This window comes from Falco cherrug, chromosome 10 (genome assembly GCF_023634085.1).
Source record: "Falco cherrug isolate bFalChe1 chromosome 10, bFalChe1.pri, whole genome shotgun sequence".
Lineage (NCBI taxonomy): Eukaryota > Metazoa > Chordata > Aves > Falconiformes > Falconidae > Falco > Falco cherrug.
Genome location: NC_073706.1, coordinates 19,809,718 through 19,832,542, shown reverse-complemented (window position 1 = coordinate 19,832,542; position 22,825 = coordinate 19,809,718). Strand labels below are relative to the sequence as shown.

Here is a 22,825-nt window from a genome sequence, read left to right as displayed (position 1 = left end):
TCATATGCTTCTACTAACTGCTACCTCCAATTAAGTCTGCTGGTTTTATGAACTACTATGTACTAAAGAACACCACAAAACTGACTGTACCTTCCCAATAAAATGAAGATGCTGGTTGAGTATCTTCCTTTAAAAGCTGAATGAAAGCTTGATCCTGTAGATCATAACATTTCACTTTGCAGGAATAGACAATTGTATTGTGCTCCTATACAATCATAGAACAGGTTTCTGACCAGACCATTCACTCTTTTCAAAAAGTCATCTACTGACCCCTTGCTCCATCCCAGAACTAGTCTAGTTTTTACTCACAGTACTGAAAAATCTCTGCAACAAGTTAACATGATTGTAACGCGGTAAGCTCTTTTGATACCATTAGGACTACACCGGGGATATAGAAGTTACCTTTGCCAAGGTAACTTCACCAAGAGCCTAAATACAGAGTAAGTTCTCTTGCAAAATGAGCCTTGGGATTTTTGAGGGGAGGAGAGATAAAGAAGGTGGTTTATTTATCTTTTCTTTTCCCCCTCCTGGAAGATTTGCTGAAAAGTGAGGGCTTTTGTGTGGGCAAAGTTTGAACAAAGAGAAGCAACCGCTATCCCAGGACAAAAATTTACACATGGCAACCATGGAACAAGACAAGAGTTCACAACAGTTCTTTATTTGTACAGGTATTTATACAGCCACCTTTTCCTGAAAATGAGTAAGAGGAAAGGTAATACTTCAACAGGAATCCATTTTGATTTTACTCCCTATTATAACTTAATTTGATGCTCTTAACCTGTAGATCTGAACACATAACTTATTTCTTAGCATCCCTGGCATCCTGAAACGAACAAAAGATTTTAAAAGTTTTTTAAAAAATAAGTTAAGGTCAAGCTAAGTGATTAATGGGTTCTTCAATGTGTTATGCTGATTTTGTTCCAAAATAAGCAGCTGCTTTTTATGAACTGCTTCATTTCTCTTCAACAGCAAATCACAAAAGTAGAAGAAATCACTCCCACGCGAATCTTTTAAAGCTCATGCTGTTCATCACATAACAAGCACAGAAAGTAACCTGTTGTCCCTGAACAATGAAAAGTGTCCTCACATGAACCAGTCCTATACAATGAATACTACACATTTTTACAGATGTTCACTGAGCAAGCTCCTCAGTTAAGAATATAGGAAATAAATTGTTAGGAAAGCAATTGATTCTTAATTCATATCCATATTCAGACCCAAAAGCCAAATGAGAATTTGTCTATCAATCCCTAATTAAGACCAATCAAATACAACTTCTCTGCAATCTTCTAGAAATCCCTATGGGTGACAAAGTCAGATCTAGTCAGCCCATGCAAGCTTTGTGAACCTTTTTAAGCAAGAAATATTATATCTCCCCCCATAACTGGCTCAAGGGACTTGACAACAAAAGATCTTGTACCTCCAAGCAAAACAGATTGAAAATGCAAGTGACAGTAGCTTCTCACAATTGTGGAATATCAGAAGGAGCTATAACCCACAACAAATTGTTCAAATCAGCCTTACTCAATCACTGGAGCACTTCTTTGTTATGTACTCTCATCAGAGAAATACTTGGCAGTGTTCACATGTAAATCAGCAGCAGCTTTTTGGATCACCTCTTTTAATGTAGAATCAGCTCAAACTTTTCAGAATTATCATGTTTCACTAGAATGCTTTTCAGAAATACAATGCACCGCTGAAGACTCAGGCAGATGGCTTGGCTGAGACAGTTCACAATTTGAAAACTATCTCCGGTCAGATTTTATTTAAAATAAAAAGTCAAAAATCAGCAAGTCTTTTTAAGATTACATTACACACACAAAAAAGCAGCAGTTACTGGAAGACACAGGGTCATGAAATAGACTGCCTCATTCACTGATTCCAGCCCCAGGGCTAAATGCTACCTAAGTTATTTGATGTCTAAATGGGATTAATTGGTAGCTTCAGTCTCGTTCTTGGCAGATACATCACCACTGCATCCAGCAATATTTGGCACTGTAACATGCAGACCTCACCTTACTCCTGTTCACAGTTCCATTCTTCCATGAAGCTGAAAAGGGACTACATACACAACTAAGGCAAGCAGGAAGCAGTTCTTACAGCCCAATAAAAGCTCTGGTTGGAAAATGCCCTGAGAACAAACCACCCTCTTGTATGGTTCCCTTCAGTCAGAGTTAAAAACCACAGATGGGCCTGTGAGAAAAAGTTCTGGTTCAGATTTCTGCCACAAGAAGTTCACTGAGCTCCTATTCTGTCAGTCCAGAATGCGTCTCTAGCATGACACTTGGTGTTGTTTTGTTGTTATTTTTTAGTTTAAGGAACATCTTCTCTACAAAAATTAAATTAGAAACTGATGTAGAAATTACTCTCTCTCATCATCTGTCAAGGTTGCATAAGTTGACCAGTTGCACACTGCTCTCTTAAACAGACAGGAAGCTTTGCAAACAGTGCAATTCATTACCCGTAGATTATTACACTTACTCTCTCACCGAGAGATAAGAGAACTGTTTGCTGTCCAAGGCAACTCACCCCAGCATTCCCTGTTTCAACCTATAGTTCAAAGAAAATACACTGCTAACTCTGACCCCATGATCTAACCAGCGCTAGAAAGTGATCCAGCTCCACTAACCAAACACCTTCTGTGCCCCTGTCTCTTGACCATACACAGCTATACCGTTCCCTGAAAACAAAACCACATCCCGAAGCAGTGGTGAATCTGAGGAAAAAAGTGGAGGCAGGGGGCTGCTCTTTTGTTTGACATGCCAAGACAAAACTGCGTGGTTACTTCGTGTGTGTCACGGCTTGATTCTCCGCTGCTTTACTCTTCTTTCAGACCAGCGTGGCCAATTAAGTAAGGGTTGAATCAGGCCCCTCGTATATAAATGGATCATTTGAAGTTATACACGTTACTTTACATGGAAAAAATTCAAGCTTTTAAAAAATGAGCATATAAAATATAAAAAGACATTTAAAGTGCGCATGCGCGCACACACACATACAAGCCAGTTTTACTTTGCACTGCCTGTGCAGTAGAACAGATAGCCTGTTCTCTGACTCTCTTTTAACTGCAAACCTTATACTAGCTGTGTATATTTTGGACCCTTTCCCATCCTACCATGATTTCCTGTCTGAGTCTGCAGCCCATGGCAACAGCAGAAAATTGGAGTTCAGGCTTTGCAGATGGTGGTAGGCCAAATGCCCTGTGCCAATTTAGTATCTTCTTCCATAACATATGCATTATCTATGTCTTGGCTACATGGCAAGAGTTACCTTCATGCTAATAAATTATATTCATTTTAGTTCATAAATTGTGCTTGCCTTAGGGGAGCTCTGGCCTTCTGCAGTGAACATAAAAACCATAGTCACACAGCCTTACATACACATCATCATGCTCCAAAAGGAAAATTATATTCTGAACTGCTGTCAAGGTAGAAGAAAATTCACACAGTTTTATCATGCAATTCCAGCAGGTCACAGGTCACTGCGACTGTTCAAAAGCAAAGCAAAACAGCCCCCTCCCCAAATTTATTGATGTGCAGCACATATATTATCCCACAAAATAACCTGTGACGAAAGCTGCATTTCCACATGTCTGCAACAAAAATGAGACCCAAGATTACACACACAAGGAAAACGTGCCAGAAGCAATTCCAGGGTTGCTTTCCATTGGGAAATGTAGCATTACACATGAATCTTCCCTCAGTGCCTTTAATAAGAGACCCTGCATCTGGTATTGCCCTGAGAGAATGGGACTGGGGGGGGGGGGTGATGGGGGAAAGGACATACTTTTTTTCAAGGAATAATATTAAAAAAGAAAACACCTGTCACCCACATCACACTCCAGCACAGCTACAGAACTACCTCAGTGTACAGATGCTTTAAATCCCCCCTGCCCCCAGCGTACACAACAGGACATCCAGGTTTTCCATGGAATGAATCGTTACCATCAAAGCTTCTCCCACCTCGAGGTGTAAAGCCCTTAAGTTTATTACAAAGTACTAAAACAAAACTACCTCAAACAAACACGTGGCCTCAATCCAAGCGATTTCAGAAGAGCCCAGGCAACTGCTTCAGAAAGAAGCCAGCCTTTTCTGGTAAGCAAAATAATTCCCTTGATATTGTAAGGAATCACAGACTAAAATCCATAAGCCACTGCTTCGTTCCATAACAAAACTCTGGTCTCTCAGCACTGGTAAATAAACACACTGTATTTTTTCCCCCTTGAGCCTAGTTCACAACTCCGATTAATTTTCTTGCCTTTCTGCCTTTCTCTTCCTCTACCTGCACCATGCCAGGTAGAAGCGTTCCTGACATCTAAAAAATCCGCAAACCTATTCTGGATACCTACCAAACCCCCCATTAAACTCAATGAAAATTATTTCTTTGGTTCCAGCAAGATTAAACTTTACAGTAAGCAGCACTTCTTGCATGGATTCTAAGCTTGCTTTCAGCAGCAGTTCATTGACAACAATTCTGACAAATTTTCTACTTGATCTTACTGTCATCACCCTCAAGTATCTTACAAGTTCAAATAAAACTGATACTCACTCGAGACAAAATGTTCACGTATACTGCCAAAGCACGAGAACTTTTTATAACACTTGAAATAAAAAAAGAAAAAGCCCATAGACAAGCTTTAGAAGTCTTTACATATTGACAATAGAATGAAATGGCTTATTAAAAACAACTAATAAGAATTGTGTGTCTTGGTTGCTACTATTACATTGTTTTCTATCTTCTCTCTACTCTAAGTTAAACTACCACTTTGTGAAAATATCCAAAGATACCTTATAAATTTGACATCATAACGTGAAAGTATCAGAAACCATACTTAAGACTATAATAAAACTGTATCAATTCAACTCTAGAGCAATTTTTACCATCTCTAGACTAAACAAAACTGCCATTGCAAGCTGAGCAGAAAACAAGATGGAGGGTGGAAGAAAGGTAACATGCAAACCAAAGAGCAGAAATTCAATGTGCAATTAACCAGAAATTCTATCTATCCAAGCCTCACAGAGGAAATCCATTTCATTATATATTATCTCTCATATTATTACAATATACATCCATTCCTAACATTTTGGTTAGGCCTGTGGTATTATCTCAGGAAATAGCACAAAACCTGAAAAAGAAATAAAAAGGAAACCTCTCAACTCTTTGTGATGCAGAAACAGATAAGCATGACAAATTTACAGCATGCACCAGTCCATTTATGTTTCTCATGACTCACATTACCAATTCTTCCCAAATCCGGCACACAATAACACTCCAAAGAGACATCTCTGCAGTTAACACTCCAGCTAACGGTACACAGAGGGATGCTATCTGCCTGCATATCTGCATACCTACCACAGAAATGTTCGTCACAAGCCACAGCAGCATCCTGACACCGCTTCCTCACCCATCAGGCAAGGCTGAGACACACACAATTTCAGGTTGAAAGAAGCTGCAGGACCATCAGTGGGTCATCCAAGTGGAATCAAAGTTAAAGATGAGTGAACTGTCTAAAAGCAACTAGAAACCCAGGCTTTTGCTTTCATCTACTAGTTCTGACATGAGTCTGTGCTGCAGAGTATTGGGTAGTCATTTAAATAAAACAAGCAAACAAGAAATTGACTTCTACTAAATTCTATTAGAACATCAAAAATCCAAAACAGTTTGAAGAAAGAATAGGAGGCAAAACTGGCCTAATTCCCTACTTTAGCAGTTTGCCAATATTCAACTCTTGTCCTTCAGCTGAAATAGTAGTGTGCCTTACTCAGAAGCACTAAAATGTAAGTATTAGAAGAAAATCTATTCACTGTCATCTTGGACTTAAACAGGGAAAGAAAGTGCCACATAAGATCAAGAAAATAATAGATAATTAAGCCTCTGCATGTTTATCTTTTTAATGTATAATTCCCAGCATAAACATGTAGGTCATGTTTTTTTCTTTGTTCTCCAGGTCCCAGGCAACAGACTGCGTATTGGGCTAGAAATGAAAGCAACAGAAGTACCCAACATGGACTGTAATGTTATAAACAGTAAAGAATGGGACAAACAGATGTCTTCTGTAGTGTTCCTTTCCTCTCATCCCTGAAATATCATAAACAACATTTACTTTGATCTTGTATAGCCCCATAGCAAATTTATCAGTTCTTATAAATCTATATGCATGAACTGAAAAGCTGGTCTTAAATGTTTATTTAGCTTCTTAGTCTCTAGTCTATGATTATACCACAAATACCCTTAATCATCTCAAGCATTTTGGTGTTGCTACACAAAAACTACAGCAATTACTTAAGTACATTTTCCACAGTTTTCCTCTTTTTTGCTTATGTCAAGATTTTTTCATTTTCTGGACAGGGAGAGCCAAATGCAGCCTCCTGGTAGACTGCTGTAGCACTGCAACACTACAAAAAAGCACTACTTTGGTCACTTGGAAACTTCCCTAGCTTTCTTCTAACAATTTTTTTTTAATAAAATAATAATCAGAGCTTAGACATCAATTTCAGAAATTTATCAAATAGCTAACTTGCTACTTGTGCATAAAATAAGCAGAGATGCATATTCTCAGTGTAAGACAACACAGTTAGCATAGAGAGAAACCCACACATGAACAATGTACACCAACCGAAGATGACTGAGAAGATCGTTTGTCTTCTACTGTCCCTATCATGCCACAGCCTGAAAGCACTTTACACGAATGACTGAATGGAACCTTGCAGCATCCTCCAGAAGCTGGTATTTTGCTCAATTCAGATGTGAAGCAGGTTAAGTAGCCTTGTGAACATCAAACAAGCTTTAAGAAAGAAATGGTCCAGGTGTAATAATTAAACAACCAGAACAAGATGGACAAGTGCTCAGGCTTACAGTTAACCTAGGAGTTGTCTGGGTCAAACTTGTACGAAGAACACCAGACAGTTTTTGCCTTGTCAACAGGAAGAAAGTAAGTACACTCACAGCAATCCCTGTGACCTGATTTAATGATTCTCACAGGTCCACGATCTCAGCTCTGTTGAATGTCTATTTCAAAGGGTCATTTCATGTTAAGATCACAGTAAAGACCAATCCAAACAACTGCTTCCTAGAGGACCACCACAGAAAACATCAGCTAGACTACAGTTAATGAAATCACATCATTAAGTAACAGGTTTTGAGCAGATGAGGAGGAAGTTTACAATTTTAAGGGACTTTCATCTGCAAGTAACACATAAGCAAGTAGGCTTTTATAGACAAGGATTTTATCGCTCAGAATTCCATTTAACTTGAATTGAAATGACTGATCCTTAGTTTCTACTCCTGAAGACAACAGCAATTACAGCAGACCCCTCCCTCAGAAGTTCCTTTCACATTATTAATTCTATCCCACATACACCATGCTCACAAAAGCTGCAGCCACCACCCCAGCAGGCGGCCGGCAGACATTTTAATTACAGATGAACAAACAACCCTCAGCTGTGCCCTGCCCAGAGCTGGCCTGTCCCAGCACTGGTCTCTCCTCACTCCAGTTGCCAACTGCACCAAGTCACACCCGCTGTAGCCAAACATTTCCTCAGGACCGGGATGAACTCACAGTTCTAGCTTGGCTACTGACCTAAGTCAGAAGGCAAGTCTGGATGTGTTTGGGTGAAAGAAACAAACTTTTCAGCGTTTCTGCATCCTTTCCTCTTCCCATTATTGCTTTCTTGTGATAAGGCCTCCATTGCCAATAAGAAGGCTCCATTTAAAAGGCTCTCCCCACTCATAAATGCACAACTTTGAATCCTTAAATTGACTTAGATGCTCTCAACAAGGTGCAGCTTGTGTTTAATTTTTGTTAAAATGTAGCTCTTGTTCTGTAAAGGAAAGAATCAGAGTTCTGTTGAAATATTTTCATCCAAATTTGTAAATTAAGAAAGCACGAAGCCACCACTGTACTGGTTTTACCATTGCCTCAGGCTTAACCAAATGTCATGTTAGGCACTTATGTTCAAAACAATGTGTAAATTAATCCTATTAAGACAAGAACAGCATCAGCAATGATTGGCTTTATTCTTTTGTTCCTCAGTCTGAATTATCATGGTTCAGTGTGAGCAAATGGACATTTTCTTCTGCTTACTCCTGGTGTAGTAGAACTTAGCCAATGAGAGAGGTTTTTTCTTAATGCCAAGAGTTTAAGACTGCAAAGCCTAGAACATCATGGAAATATTTATAAATAAGGACCACATATATTGACTTGAAAAACTTAGCATTGACTAAATGCAAAATGAGAGCTAAAATGTAAATGAAAAATTATTTTGATCTTGTTCCCAAATATTCAGAAGAATAAAGAATGCTGAGGGATTTGATGGGTGCTGCTGAGTATCTAGTGGTTTTACTCAGTTTAGAAGCCTCTGTTTCTCTTCTTTTGAGTTCTGCTGGTACAATGGGCAAATTACTCAAGATAAGACACCTGTTCATTCTACATTTTACTTTAAGAAAGGACAATATCAAGTTAGTGAAGATCACAGGATTAATATTACCTTTGGCCTTATTTCACATTTTCTTGCACTGCTGTAAGATGAGTTCCTTTTAAAAATGAACTAACTTCTAGCTCAACATTAAGATCTTGGGTTTAAGCTCCCAAGTGCAAACAGGCACTTTTTCCAGTTCTTTCAGAAGTTAAGTGCTTGAGTCCTAAGCCCATTCCCCTCTGCAACTTGCTAATTGTGTAGTAAGTGAATTTTATAGTCTATTGTAAATAAATATTTCCAGTATTTTGCATTTCATACAACAGAGGGCTTCATAAGCTTAAACATTTCCTTTGCATACCCATGCATTACACACCAAGCTAGGGAAAGGGACAGAAAAATGAAACAGATAAGGAAGGAAGCTCCAAGTGGACCATTAACTAGACTAACTGAATCATACCAGGTGTGTCAGCAGAAATAAACTATAACAACATGAAAAAGTTACAACAACATTAATACCCAAACAAGATTTTTCAGTGTAAAAAGGCCTTTCAACTCAACTCCATCACCAAAATACAATTTATTTAAAATTCACTGCCACCCTATGTTACTATTGCATTTAGTTTTGGAATAGCCCCAAATTAGGTAGGATTAAGATTTCAAAACAGCTACAATATATATAGCATCCATGCCCTGGGTGAGTGCAGATCTCAAGCAAGAGGAAGCAATTTGTAATGTTAGCGATCAGTCAGGGAGGTTCACTGACAGCCATCAATTCTCCCCAGATCAGATGAGTTTAGGTTCCAAATCACGTAAGAAATTAAATGGGGTATATGAAAAAAAAACAACCTCTGGTGGCTCAGTTCAGAAAGACTAGCTGACTGAACGCTGCAAGATCTTCAAACTGGAAAAGAGACAAGTTTAATTTCCATTATTCCAATGTCAGAAGACATGTACATCAACCATATCATATTTTATTATTAAGAATATGAACACTCAAAGCTCATGCCTCATTTTCTGCAGACACACGTAGAAAATAAAAATGCAAGAGCACCCCAAATATTGCACAGGTGTTCACCGCTAAACTGTGAGCTAAAGCAGGTTGCTTTTTAATCTGAAAAATAAATTTTGAAAAGCCACCAAAACCCTGCTATAACTTACGATTTAACATACCAAGGATAAAATTCTGGCCTAGCCTCAACAGTATTTGCTCAGTTCAAACCCCTGGCTTTCACAGTAACAAGAATCTTCAGCCTCAACACAACAGGTCATAGACTTTTCTCTCCAAGAGGTTCCTTCTTCACAGGCCTAGCTCCTCAGTTTTGCGGAGATAAGCTGTCACTGCACCGATTCCACTTGAAATCCACATATCAGCGTTTGCTACTAGTAGTTACACACGGAGTTTCAGCACTTGTTCTTTAACCAAGTGAACAGAAAGAACAAAGATTTTACTGCCGTGGTGTAATGCCAGCAATTTGAAGGATTAAACAGCATTATTACTTCATCAATGAAGTTCTCCTTTACTATCACCAAATTACATATACAGACACATAAAACCCACTATAAGGGGGGAAAAAATAGGCATTTTAGCCTTACTTGATCTACCCTTTAACATAAGCGAGACGCATATCTGCAGATACTTGTGTTTTTTAATCGCGCATCTAGTGGTTTGCGTTTGTAGGAGAGGCGAGCATGTATATACAAGCACTAACATTAAGGTTTAAAGAATTTGTCCCTGTGGGTTTGTGGATATAAATTCAAGCTCTTGAGCATGTAGGAGTAGAAGCACACAAGGTATGCTGGGGGTACATTTGTACAGAGGTGAATGAAGCCATAGTTCAAATAGGATCAACCTATTTGATCAAATAGCAATAGATCAAATAGCTACAACCAGCTCATCTAACATGGAAACATGCACGTAGGTCTATCATATCCCTGCCCAGGAATCCCCAGTAAGCAACACTGCTTCCAAATACTGCTTCAGATGATGACGCAGGAGACAGAGGCATTTGGTTTTTGTTTTTAATGATCTGCAAATCACCTGTGGTACCGCTGTACTAGCTTTGTACTTCCACTCATCTTAGTTTATTGATTGCATTTGCAGCTCTCTTCCCCAAAACGCACTCCTTCCAAAACGCAGTGTATTCCTGAATAGTTGTGAAGCTGATAGCTTATTAAATTTGATCAAGTTCTTTATGAGCACACCAGTTCGTTCAGTTCAGATAACAAAAGGACATTCTGTTTATTGAAATGTCATAAATTATTTCTTTTCCCTGCTGGATTTTAGTACAGTACCATGGCTACACTTGAAATAAAAAAAGTTATTTCAGGCCATTTTGATAACTACAAAAAGGATTTTTTATAATAGCATAACTCTAAAAATCCTCAATGTTAAAATCAGCAATAATTTTTAATCTATATTAGTAATCTATATTAGCACAGTGACAAATATGAAAGAAAATGGGGTTAGTTAGTGATACTAAATCCAAAGTCCACACTTGATGCTTGGTAGGGTGTGCCACAGTGTTTAGTATCAAAAGAAGAAAGTTCATCCCTGGTCTAATTTTACTGAGTCCAAATCATTCCCTCCTACCGTGAGGAAAGGTTACACATTTCCCCTCTTAAGTCCTTTCTAAGATAAAGGTCTCAAAACACAAGCACAGCTTATTTCAGACTCTGTTTCTACTACTCATCAGCTGAGCAAACCAACAGGCCGATTTGTGGATTGGTTCATGCACAGAGAATGTCAAGTGTTTTGGCTAAGAGGTATGTGAAGAAACAGTGTTACTCAGTCATATCCCCCCCCCCCCCCCCCTTTTTTTTTTGTTTGGTTGGGTTTTTGGTTTTTTCCCCCCGCAAAGACATCTGTCAACACTTACATATGCAGAACACCAGGATGTGCTGATGCATTAAATAGCACAGCAGGTGTATTGGCTGTCGCAGGAGGGTTTGGCAATAACTAGATAGTTAAGTACAACATAAGTTCTGTAGTTAATAGGGCAATAATATCAAAATGTATTTGCAGTGCTGACAGTTCAGATTCTAGTGAACCATGCACCAGTGAAACACAGGAACATGAAGTAGAAGAATCACATTTCCAATGTAAGTTTGTATTTCTCCTTGTCTCCCAACAAACGTTTCAAATGAATAGACTCTAATATTACAAATTAACGTCTCCAAATCCCTGTGAAACCACCAGATGCATTCTCTAGCTGTATCAAACCAATACATATCATATATCTCCAAGTAATTAAAAATAACAAATAAAACACGTATTCCAATGTACATTACCTTTTTTTTTTGTTTTTACCTTCCAGTAACTACATTTCAGTAGCTGCTTATCATTTTTGCTGCTTTTGTTTCATTTTCTTTCCAGCTTGCATGGCATTATTTTTGCAATAGCCCACCTAAACTCACAGAGAGCTCTACAGAACTCCTTACAACCATAAATTCAGATGACATTCCTCCTTCCAAGGCAGAGACCGAATCCCAGTCATGAACTCAGAACTCACACTGACAGCAGAAAACGTCTCACAGAAGTCTCAAATAGTTGATTAAAGAACAACTTCATGGAAAGGGCAAAAACATAAACCCACCACAGATCATTATTTATCTTAAAATAATACTAAAATCCCCCTTAAGTATTTACTGAGTTTCTAACTTCACCCTTCACACACCAGCTGTTCACTAAACCACGCTTGTTACAATACAGAATATTAAGCCTTCAGCCTCCAAAGCCTTAAGCACAGTGACTGGACTATGGTCTTTGATGGGGTATTAGTCACTGAAGAAACACAGGTCTAAACCTCAGTCTCTTAAGAATTTACAAAGATTTATGTATTTACTTACTGTTTCTTAGACTCCAAAGAAGCATGCTATCCTGATCTAATAATGAAAATGGTATTCAATAGATCATAATGCCAGAAAGGTCCATTATGATAATCCAGTACAATCTTCTGCCATGGATTTTATCCAGAGATTGCAATGCTCGACTGGAGTTAGAACTTAACCTCTAAGTGCTTTTTATCTCTAACATCAAACTCAGTGCTATAAAACAAAACCCAACAAACATATGCCAAGTGCACAGTTTACAAGTACTCCATTAAAATGCTCTTACTATAAAAAAACCAAAAGTGACAGTAAAGCAAGTTTTCCTGTTTCTTACACTGGAATAAATCCAGTTATTTTACTGCTAGATCTACCTCAGATTTAAATTAATGTAAAAGACAAGATCATTTGAAAGCACTGTGAAGAATTATGTGAATACTACTAATTTACAATTCCTACAGGGAGAAGAATAAAGAAGTTATTTCAAGCTTTTTTGCATCCAGATAAAACCATTTGTGGTCTTACAACTGCAAGAAAAGCCATTTAGAAGATTCACTGACTTGTGTCAGGTAAAATACTAGTGACAGACTGTCACAGGAAATCACAGGATACCTTCATGTGTGGTTTTATTCCATTTTCAGACTTTAAAAATGCATTCAATTATTGACAGAATTGATCTGAAAGACAGGAACAACAAAAGAGGCAACAGAAGCCAACCCTTCTGTGGCCAGTAACTGCTTGGTATTACACTACACAAGCGTTATCATAACTGACCATTTGGTGGTTTGAATATTTATAAGCATTTCCCTGCACAGTCACTCCCGTTTCCATTGCACACCAGCTTCCATTCATTCACTGCAGTTTTTCCAAAGAGATCTCTCTCAAGAAAAAAAAAAAAAAGGCAGGAAAAAAAAAAAGCTCTGAGGGACTTACTCTTCCTCTCCATTTTACACACAGAAACTGTGTGGCAAAAGCACTGAGCAAGGAACAGCTCAAGTGCATGTTTTACTTCACAGAACCACAACATTTCACTCCAGCTTCCCTAAGTAAGGAACAAGAGAAGGAACCACGTCCTCTTTTTGGACCCGGTGACAAGTGCTCCCATGATACGCAAAGAATTATGACAAGTGTTTTGGCAGAGGACAAGATATCCTCATACCCTTACAGTCTTCCACCAAAGAGCTTGTACTTAGAAAAAGTAGATGTCTATGTTTGACTTTTAATGTTACAGTTATGTCTTGTACCAGCACCAAGAGCACATCCCAAAGGGCTCTTCACACTTTTTTCACATACGTTTAGTAACAGTCGGTGGACAGAGGGCAGACAGAACACACAAGAGAGGTTTTGTGAGCGCTGTAATAGCAGCCATCCTCTTACACTGTAATCTGAAGCAGGCTCACCCAATGGGGACAGTCACTGCACTCACCTACTAGTGATCTGAACGGCAACATTATTGCTTTTGTATAGGATAACTGCAGGAAATCAATGCACCCAAGGATCAGAAGTTGAGTCAGCCCTTCCCTAACAAAGCACTTCATTACTAACATTCACCTAAGGTATATTTTTTCCCCATCAAAGAAAATCTGCTCCTTTCCTTTGTCTCTCAATATGAGATTATCTTTTGAAGAGGACCAAGCCACTTAGTTTTATAGAGTTAAATCAGAAAGGTTTTATGCATGGGATATCTGACCATAACAATGAGGCCAGCAGAAGTCACGAAACTGTGTGCAGTGCACAGAATAGTTTTCTAAATTCAATGTTTCTCTCAATTTTTCCATGGAAAAAATATGGTACTCTTCAGTGTGACAATGCAAAATAAACACTGCAGCTTCTTAGTAGAACTGTCATGACTTAAGTCTTTCAAACTACTCCTCAGTCCCATAGGAAGACGCCAACATTCCTCTCTCTGCTTATTTGCTTAACTGTTCAAAAAGTCTGCTTTCTAAACAAATTACAGAGGTAAGTACCTTAATGCTATGTTATTCTCATTACTGAGGCACCATCCCAAATATCCACTGTGGCAAGCCAAGCACAAGCTCTTGTTTATTGCACGAGTGTAATTTCAGCACAGGTTCCTGCTAAACTAGAAGGAAGTCTAAGTAACATGCAGTTACAAGTTTCTGTTCAGAAACTGAATTTTACTATCACAAAGAAAAAAAAATAATGTTGTTTCCCCTCTCCAGGCTGTACGTGGGAATTGCATCTTTAAGATGAAACTGCAAAATACTCACTATAATGTAAGTTTTGTTTAAAACAATAGTGGTGTTTTCTGAGGAGCAGCTTGTAAAGCACATTTCACCTTATGATTACAGAGAAGCAGGTTTACATGCCAGTTACAGTAAAATTGCTCAAAACAGCAGCTGGTAAAAAGTCAGGAGACATTTGTTAGGACAACAGGGCTTGGTTTCCCACAGCCTCTGCCCCTTTCTTAAGAATAAAGCAGGAACATTCTTGCCTGGTAAAACCATCATGCCTGCTTTACGCACACACAAACCACGACCAAGATGCAATTCAGATGAAAAGAAAAACCAAAAAAAACCCAAAGTCCATCAAAATCAATGATTTTACTGCAAAGCTTGTCGGTATGAAGATTAGATATTGTAAAAGCAGTATCTTACCATTAGCATTCTTCCCACAGATGAGATGCTCATAAGGTTGCAACACTCCCCAAAGTTCAGCATCATTGTTGATAACCATCTCCAGGATTTCAGCTGAGATCTCCCCTCCTCCACCATCTGGGCTCTGACTTGCCAAAACCCTGACCTTAATCTCTTCTACCAGGTTTTCCATGCAAGCGGTTAAAGAGATGGCCGCGTATTCATGGATCCTAACTGAGATCCTAGTGTCCACCATCCACCTGAAAAACCTCCCCACTGAAAAGGTGAGGCCACATCTAGCTGATTTACCTTTTCTCAGTCCATCCCCAGCACTCATGCTGTACAGAGAGAGAGCCTTGACAGTCGCCAAGACGCAGCTTTCCGACAACGACCAGCTCTGGATGAGCTTGATAGCACTCTGCACCTCAAACCTGGTGCACTTGGAGTGCATCACGCTGAGACGCTGAGCTTCCCTGGAGACCCTGATCAAGGCGCGCCTCAGTAACTGTGAGAGACGCCTGACAGCTTCCTGAGAAAAGGTTCTGCTACTGCCATCTCCCTTCCCTTTTCTGAGTATTTTTCCAATGTCTTCATCAGTCCAAGGGTATTCCTCTAGATCCGGCAGCTTAGGACACTTGGAAAAGATATCTGCAACCTCGGGGTCTTCTGGCAGAACGGTGTTCACGGTATCCCAGCTGTTATTCCTACTGTTCATGGAGCCCGAGTAGTACCACCAGTTGCCTCTGTGCTGAGAAGAGGTGAAGGCTTGGGAGTTGGACTTGGAAGAAGAGAGACTAAGAGACCTGCAGGAATCCCCTGCCCCATAACCAGAGTCCAAAGTTAAATCCTCCAGGGTCTTCAGAGTAGAGCTGTATATCCCAGCCATAGGAAAGACCGGTGAAGCCAACCGCCGACAGCACGAAAGGTGAGGCTGGGGCAGATCCCTCCTGCGCCTACCGGGCCAGAGCCGCCTGCCTCGCCAGCGGCGCGGGAGGATTTGCAGCACAGCGGGAAACAGCCCTCCCCGCACGCCGGCTCAGCCGAGGGCCAGCTACCTCCATCCCGCAGGGAGGCTGTGCTCAGCCATCTTCTGCTTCGGAAGGGAGGAACGGCTGGCGGCAGCCGGCGGTCGAGAGCCGCGCCGGGCCGGGCGGGCCGGCTGCTGCCCGGGCAGGGCGCGGGGCCCGCGGAGGGTGCGGGGAGGCGGCGCGGGGCGGGGCGGGCTCCGCGCGAGCCGCTCGGCGGGACACTTGGCGGCGGCTCCCACTCAACTTCTCCGCCGCAGGTCTGCCGGGCGCCCCGCCCCGCCGTATGCAAACGACCTGGGGGGAGAAGCACCAATCAACGGCGCCGGCAGAGAGCGTCTCCACCAGTGAAATCCGAGCTGGGCGGGTAGCATGCAAATTGCGCCGGGAGGGGCGGGGCGGGGGGAGGCGAGGACAGCCGGGCAGCGCTCCGCCGGTCCGGGCGCCAGCGAGCATTCCGCTACCGCCGGCCCCGCTCACCCGGGGCGGCCGCCCGCCCTGCCTTGCCCTGCGCCGGAGCACGGCACACGGCCGGGCCGGGCGCTGCGGCGGCTCCCCGAGCCGAGGGTCACGCACGCCTGGTCCCGCGGGGGATCAGCGCCTGAATGGGGGATTGTGCGGGCGGCCGCGAAGCCGGTGTGCCGGCCTTTGAAAGGAGCCTTTGTGCGGCAGCTTACGCGGCCCTGACCTTGAACCGTGAGCGGGGTACGAGCGGGGGGTGCCGGGCTGGTTTCTCCCCTCCCTCCCTCCCTCCCTCCGCCCCAGCCACGGTCCGGCCCGGGCTGGCGGTGCGGGCCGAGGGCGCCCCCCATCGGCTGTTCTGGGGCACTGAGGCGGCTGCGGGGCGGCAGGAGAAACCGTAACCCCCCGCACCAGGTTCGCCAGTTCTTAGCGTTTAACTTTCAAATGCAGTTTTCACGTCTTTTTACAAGAATTAACATTCCTCTCCCCGCCCCCGGCGCCAAAGATCACAAGCCCGTTACTATGCAGGGGCCCCCCCACCACAAAAGCGCGCAGGCGGGCCCCCTGCCCTTCCGCGGCCGCGGAGCCCTGAATTACATCGGCAGTAGGTGACCGGGAGCCGACAGGGAGAGTGAAGGCAGGCCAGAATCCATTTTGTTAGTGCTCTGCCTCATTTTGCTCCTCCACACTGGAAACTGCAGTGACTGCAAATATCTGTCATTTATTTTTTTCGGCAGCTTATTTACAAACACAGCATTTTACTTCGGTTCTGTAAGATACCCTGAAGCTCTGTGCTCATTTTCTCTCTAAAAACCTGTGAATTTTGGCACTCACAAACCTAAACAGCTACTGTGATGGCTTGCACCAAGCAGTTCTCTCTGCCTTGAGTAAATGGCATCCTCCACTTAGAGCAGCCTGGTTGGTATTTCTTGTGCTCTTGCAGAGTATACATATTTTTTTCATATAATAGATTCCAATAAAAAATACCCAGTGTTATGTCCTGTTGTCTTATAGTTGTATGAGGCCAAAAGATTCCACTCAAAGCCGTCTACATTTTTAACAGGAGGCTGACTGCAATGACACCCATTTTACAAGGCAACAATGAACACATCAAACGCTTTGACTTTTCTGTTGTTGTTGTTGTTAAAAAGGAGCCTGGAAATCTGCATTTTAAAATTCTAAAGGTAAATATTTTAGAGTCACACTTGCAGCGCAGCAATATATTCTCAGCCTGCAGTACTTTCCCTTAATGACTACTTGCAACAGAGGAAGTAACAGGGTTGTATTTGCATACAATCTGACCTAGAGTGCAGTGCTTTCATATGAAGGCCGGAGCTAACAAATACTTTGAGCATATGTTGCTATTGACCACCTATTTGCATGGCTGGGAATACGCTGTTCCCCAGATTTTTCTCTCATCTGGGATACAAGAGCTTTCCTACTTCAAAAACATTAATCCCTTACCAGGATCGCATTTTGTATTTTTGTACTGTGGTATACATGTTGCTTGGTGTCAATGAAAAAATATATCAGAACTGTTACATAGACATTATTTTTCAAGTATTTAATTCATTTTACTTGTGCACTTCTGCTCACAGGATCAAGCCGCTCCTGTTTATACTAAAAGACAAAGTACTTAACAGGGTGTACTAACTTCCCACTAGTTGACCCTCAAAAGCTTTTTTTAACATTACATCTTCTTTTATCTTTCTTAGATCTAAGCCAAACTATAATACAGTGCTCTGCTTTTTCATAGCTTCTCCCCGTGAAAGCATGAAGCGTAAGTTGTCTGATAAAATCAGACATAATTCAAAGTCGTTCAAATTTATTTGAAAATTCTAACACCTCACCACTTTGTTTGTGCCCCACTGTCAGTTCAAAAATACCTATTTCCACTACACAATTCTAATACCTCAGTTGTTATTTTACAGATCAAAGCTAACTCTGTTATTTTGTCATATTTTTCAGGCTTGAGCACTATTTTTAAGCATTTCTAGCCCAGCAAAGGCAACATAGCTGACAGTACACGTGGTAAAGAGGTACCTGAATGTAAGACAAGGCATCACTGATTCAAAGTACACAATTTTAAGTCTCATGCATTCAGTCAATACACTTCTTTTAAAAAGATTATCTTTCCACTCTTGCATCTGTATTTAATCCTTTAGATTAGGTACCATGGGCTACTGCAGAGTAATTAACTGTGAATTTGGGTAGTTTACCATGTGGCAGCCAGCCCTGATGTCCCTACATCTCTCCACTGCCTCCTCTAAACAAGGGTACTATAGGTTAGTTCCTTGTCCATATCTCTTCAGATCATACGCAGATGACTTGTGTCTTCACACTGACCTCTATGCGAATGGGAAGCTGGCAGTAAAACCAATCTCTATCACCTCTTTCTCACCAAAAAGCTTTTGTGCCTTGTTTTGCGATGCCTCTTTGCAAAAGCTTTCTCTAAAATTCATTCTGTTCTGTCCACCTCTTAGGATTCATTTCAATCATAAAAGCAAGCATAAATTGACAATGAGAATGGCTTTGTAGTTGGCCAATGGGAACTTGACAGCATTTGGGGAAAATGCAGCTGTGCAAGTACTTGACACATTTCTGCAAATCATTTCTATTCTTTCCCTTTATTGCACTTCTCCCATACTCCCACACAGTTTGTTATTCCTACCATTCCAAGTAATGTAACAATACAAAAATCATCTGGCTTAACAAGCAGTGTCTGCTTTCTTACTTCCCTCACACAGTGTTTTCTCATTGTTAGGAGTTACACCGCTTCCCATTTTCATAATATCACAGATCATAGTTCCTTACACAATAACACTTTGCCTGATAAATCATTCTGTCCCTCCACTGCAAAGTTATCACCAGCCTATTCCAAAGGGAAACAAACTGGGGAACAGACACCCCCCCCAGCATGAAAATGATATTCCTAATGGATGATTTAAACCTCAAGCTCAAAGGTATCTGTCACAGCAAAAACAAAACTGGGGTGGGAGGAATAGGACCAGACAAATAAAGGTTCTCTACTAGCACTTCTCCATTTCATGTGCATTACTTATCCGTGACAGAACAAGTTAATCACATGCTCTGTGCTCTTTCATGTTAATTCACTATCTTTATCAGGGAACGAGAAAGAGCTTCTTTTGTAACATCTCCAAGAACAGCTAAAAGAAGCAAGAAGAGTGGAAGGAAATATTCAAATTATTCTCTTTATATGAAGTAGGAGAAAACTGTTCACTTTCAGACCAGAGGCATGTATCTGTAACAAAACTAGCCTATGTTATGAAAACTAAGGTATGTTTCCAGAAAGCAATTGCTATCCTGAACTAACACAAAATTGCCAACCCAAACAATCAAGATTACAAGTCATACATCAAAATGTTGATACGAACAACTTAACATTCCTTGATTTATAATGCACAATAAGTATTGAGCTCTTTATGTATATGTTTCAACTGGAGCCATTAGGGATTGCAATTTATTTTCATACAATAAAAGTCAATTTTCTATAGACAGATTTTCTCATCATCATTTCTCTCCAGAATTGCAGTGTTAAGAAAGTAGAAGATATCAGAATACTTTCAGGAACATAGGCAGAACAGATAAAGGATGTAATGGTGGAAATCCCATGATAAACAAAAATAGGGCACTCTAGAAGCCTTATTTTTCATCGTGTAAAGAGTTCAGACAGAAGTGTTAGTCTAGCTCTGATAAAACTCTATCAAAGTCTGGAGTATAAGAGTCTAATTTTAAAGTACCTCAAAATTGATTAGAATTTAAAAGGATCAGCATTCTCTAATACACAAATAGCAAATCCATTTAAAAAATTAATCAAGCATTTGCTTTATGTTTTTAAGGAAATATAACAGTCAAAGCAAAAGTAAAGCCCTCATAAACTTAATCTGTACCAAAGACTCCAAATCAGTACTTTTAAAAGTAAAAAAATTTAAACTATTGAAAATAGTAACAAAATACACATTAAACCCACAAAATTCAGTGTATTCCTTGAAAATAATATTCACATGTACACTATTAAGCAGCATAAACATCCCTTACCACTAAGTTCAATATCAGCTTTATTTCTCTCACTTGAAGTTAAGAAGATTCAAGCTTTTCCACCAAGAAAAAAAAGGGGGGAAGGAGATGGAGAAGAACAAATAAATAGTCCAACTATCCTCAGCAAAAGACTCAAGCTGTTTGAATTGTGCAACCAAAACCCTGAAGTAGTACCTACAGAACACCTGGCTGAGGAGCCGTTTCCAAGCTTTATTCACTGCAGCTGTGGGTGGGAGTGTTAATGAGCCCAAAGGTTCAACAGTTAGCCGGGCTTCTTCATAGGGCATGAACTGCTTTGATGGTCATTGCTAGAAATGTCCTTCTCAAGCTGCTGTCTTGTTTTCAGCAAGTGCTAATTCTGGATGCTCTCTGTAAAAATGTGGCATTTTTCCTTATATAGCTACTTTATTTAACTGCATTTTATCTGCAACATTCAAAACCATCTTTTTTTAATAAACTTTAGCTCTGTTAACAGTTGCTGCCCAATACCTGAAAATCAGTCTAAGCTCACACACTAGAATATGGGGGGGGGAAAAGTAGAGATGAAGCATGACTACTGCAGGTGAATCACATATCAGGTCTAAGTCAGATTTAAAAAAAAAAAAGTTTTCTGCATTTAAGAGAATAAATTTTGCATATTTTCCAAGCAAAACTGATGGAGGGGTAACATATGTCTGGTGTGTTTTCTACAATACAGCAAAATCCCCATCCAAAGGCCCTCAATATATTGTCTAACTGGAGTTGATGGTCCAGTTCAACAAGTTACCAAATTGCCACTGCTAACCTCACCAACTACCAAGGAGTAATGGAGGTACCAGCCGAAGAAAGACTTTTCCCAATATGTAATGTCAGCTTCTTCCCCCATTCATTTTGCGTAGTATGGCTTTTTCAAAGGTTACAAAACTTAGATTTCAGAATGTGTTAATTGGCAATTCAGAGGTAAATTTACTTGACAGCACGAATTAAAATTTAAAAAGAAAACACAGAATCTCCTGGACACTAGAATTTCAGACCAAGCCTTTGTTATTCAAAATCCTCAGAAATAATACTATCCCTTGTGTAAACTTTTGACATACTTAGAAGTGACTGAAGTCTACAGAGGGTACACTGAAGAAATCTTCAGGCTTGTTGGTTATAAGTGGTGATCTTACCATCTCCCTGTCTTTGTTTTATCTGTGACTTAGACTAAAACTACATTTTGCCATTAACAATTCCACAGAAACACTCCTGCCTAACAAATCCTGCCTAGTTATTTTCTACTAGTCTAATAAAAGACATTACCAGTCCTTATAACTTGCCTCACTGATATCCTTAGCCTGTCAATTGAAACAGAATTTCTATTTAAAAAGAGATCACTATTAATTTTTATTCAGTAAGCTGAGTTTGCTTAGCGTAGGAAATCAGCACAGATTAGCTTTACTGTTATTTGTAATGACACGTAAATTACTACTCAAAATTATTACTATCAAGAAATAAGGGGTCATGTCTATCATGACTAACAGTGACTGTTAAGCAAGACCATTTAAAAAACTTTCAATTGCCAATGATTTTATACAACAGCCCGCTTCTGACACATTTTCAAATATGAACAGAACAAGAAACATGGAGAATCCATTACAAAAATCCTTTTTACTTTCAAAACCTGCCTTTTGCAGTAGATTTAATTAGAGAGGTAAGGAACTTGGAGGTAAACCTCTGAGCACATGTACGTCAGATTCCTGAGATGAACTAAAAAGTGGTTTGCTGCTGCTCTATAGATAGCTTAACCGGACAACTTTTCCTGTACTGTGCTCCAGAAATCATTCAGAGCAACTAGCTAGAAATTCATCAGCCTCACCTTCATCCTTGGAAAGGGGATGGAACAAATAATCCTGGAAACCATTTGCAAACACATTGAGGGAAAAACAGTGATTTAGAGTAGTCAGCATTGATTAATGAAAGGGAAATGATGCCTGACTAACCTGACAGCCTTCTATGATGAAATCGCTAGCATGATGGATGAGGGAAGAGCAGTTGGTATTGTTTATCTTCACTTCAGCAAGGCTTTTGACACTCATTCCTGTAACATCCTCACTGGCAAATTGATGAATTATAGCCTAGATAAGTGGTCAGGGAGGTAGAGTTAAAGCTGGCTGAGCTGCTGGGCTTAAAGACTTGTGATCAGCATCACAAAGTTGAGCTAAAGGCCAGTTAGCAAATTGGCAGGTGACAAAACAGTGGGAGGAGTGATCGCTACTGCCATTCAGAGGGTCCTTGACAGGCTTAAGAAATGGTCAAACAGGAATCTCACGAAGTTCAACAAAGGTAGGCACCAAGTCCTGCATCTAGGGAGGAATAACACCATGCATCAATACATGCTGGGGGCTGAGCAGTTGGAAAACAACTTGGAATAAGAAGACTTGGGGATCCTAGTGGGAAACAAGTTGAAAGTGAGCTAGCA

At 40.5% G+C, this 22,825-nt stretch overlaps 1 protein-coding gene across 6 annotated transcripts in view; it reads right to left on the bottom strand.

The window, feature by feature from the left end:
- Nucleotides 1-22,825, bottom strand: part of ABTB2 (ankyrin repeat and BTB domain containing 2) — a 155,817-nt gene that overhangs the window by 118,486 nt on the left and 14,506 nt on the right. The window contains exon 1 of one of the 6 annotated variants that reach the window (XM_055721549.1): nt 14,861-16,110. The exons of the other annotated variants lie outside the window; for them this stretch is intronic. Coding sequence (XP_055577524.1) covers nt 14,861-15,725 — 865 coding nt within the window. The 5' untranslated portion in view covers nt 15,726-16,110. Of the gene's footprint in view, nt 1-14,860; nt 16,111-22,825 lie in introns of those variants that run through there. 6 annotated transcript variants of the gene reach the window in all.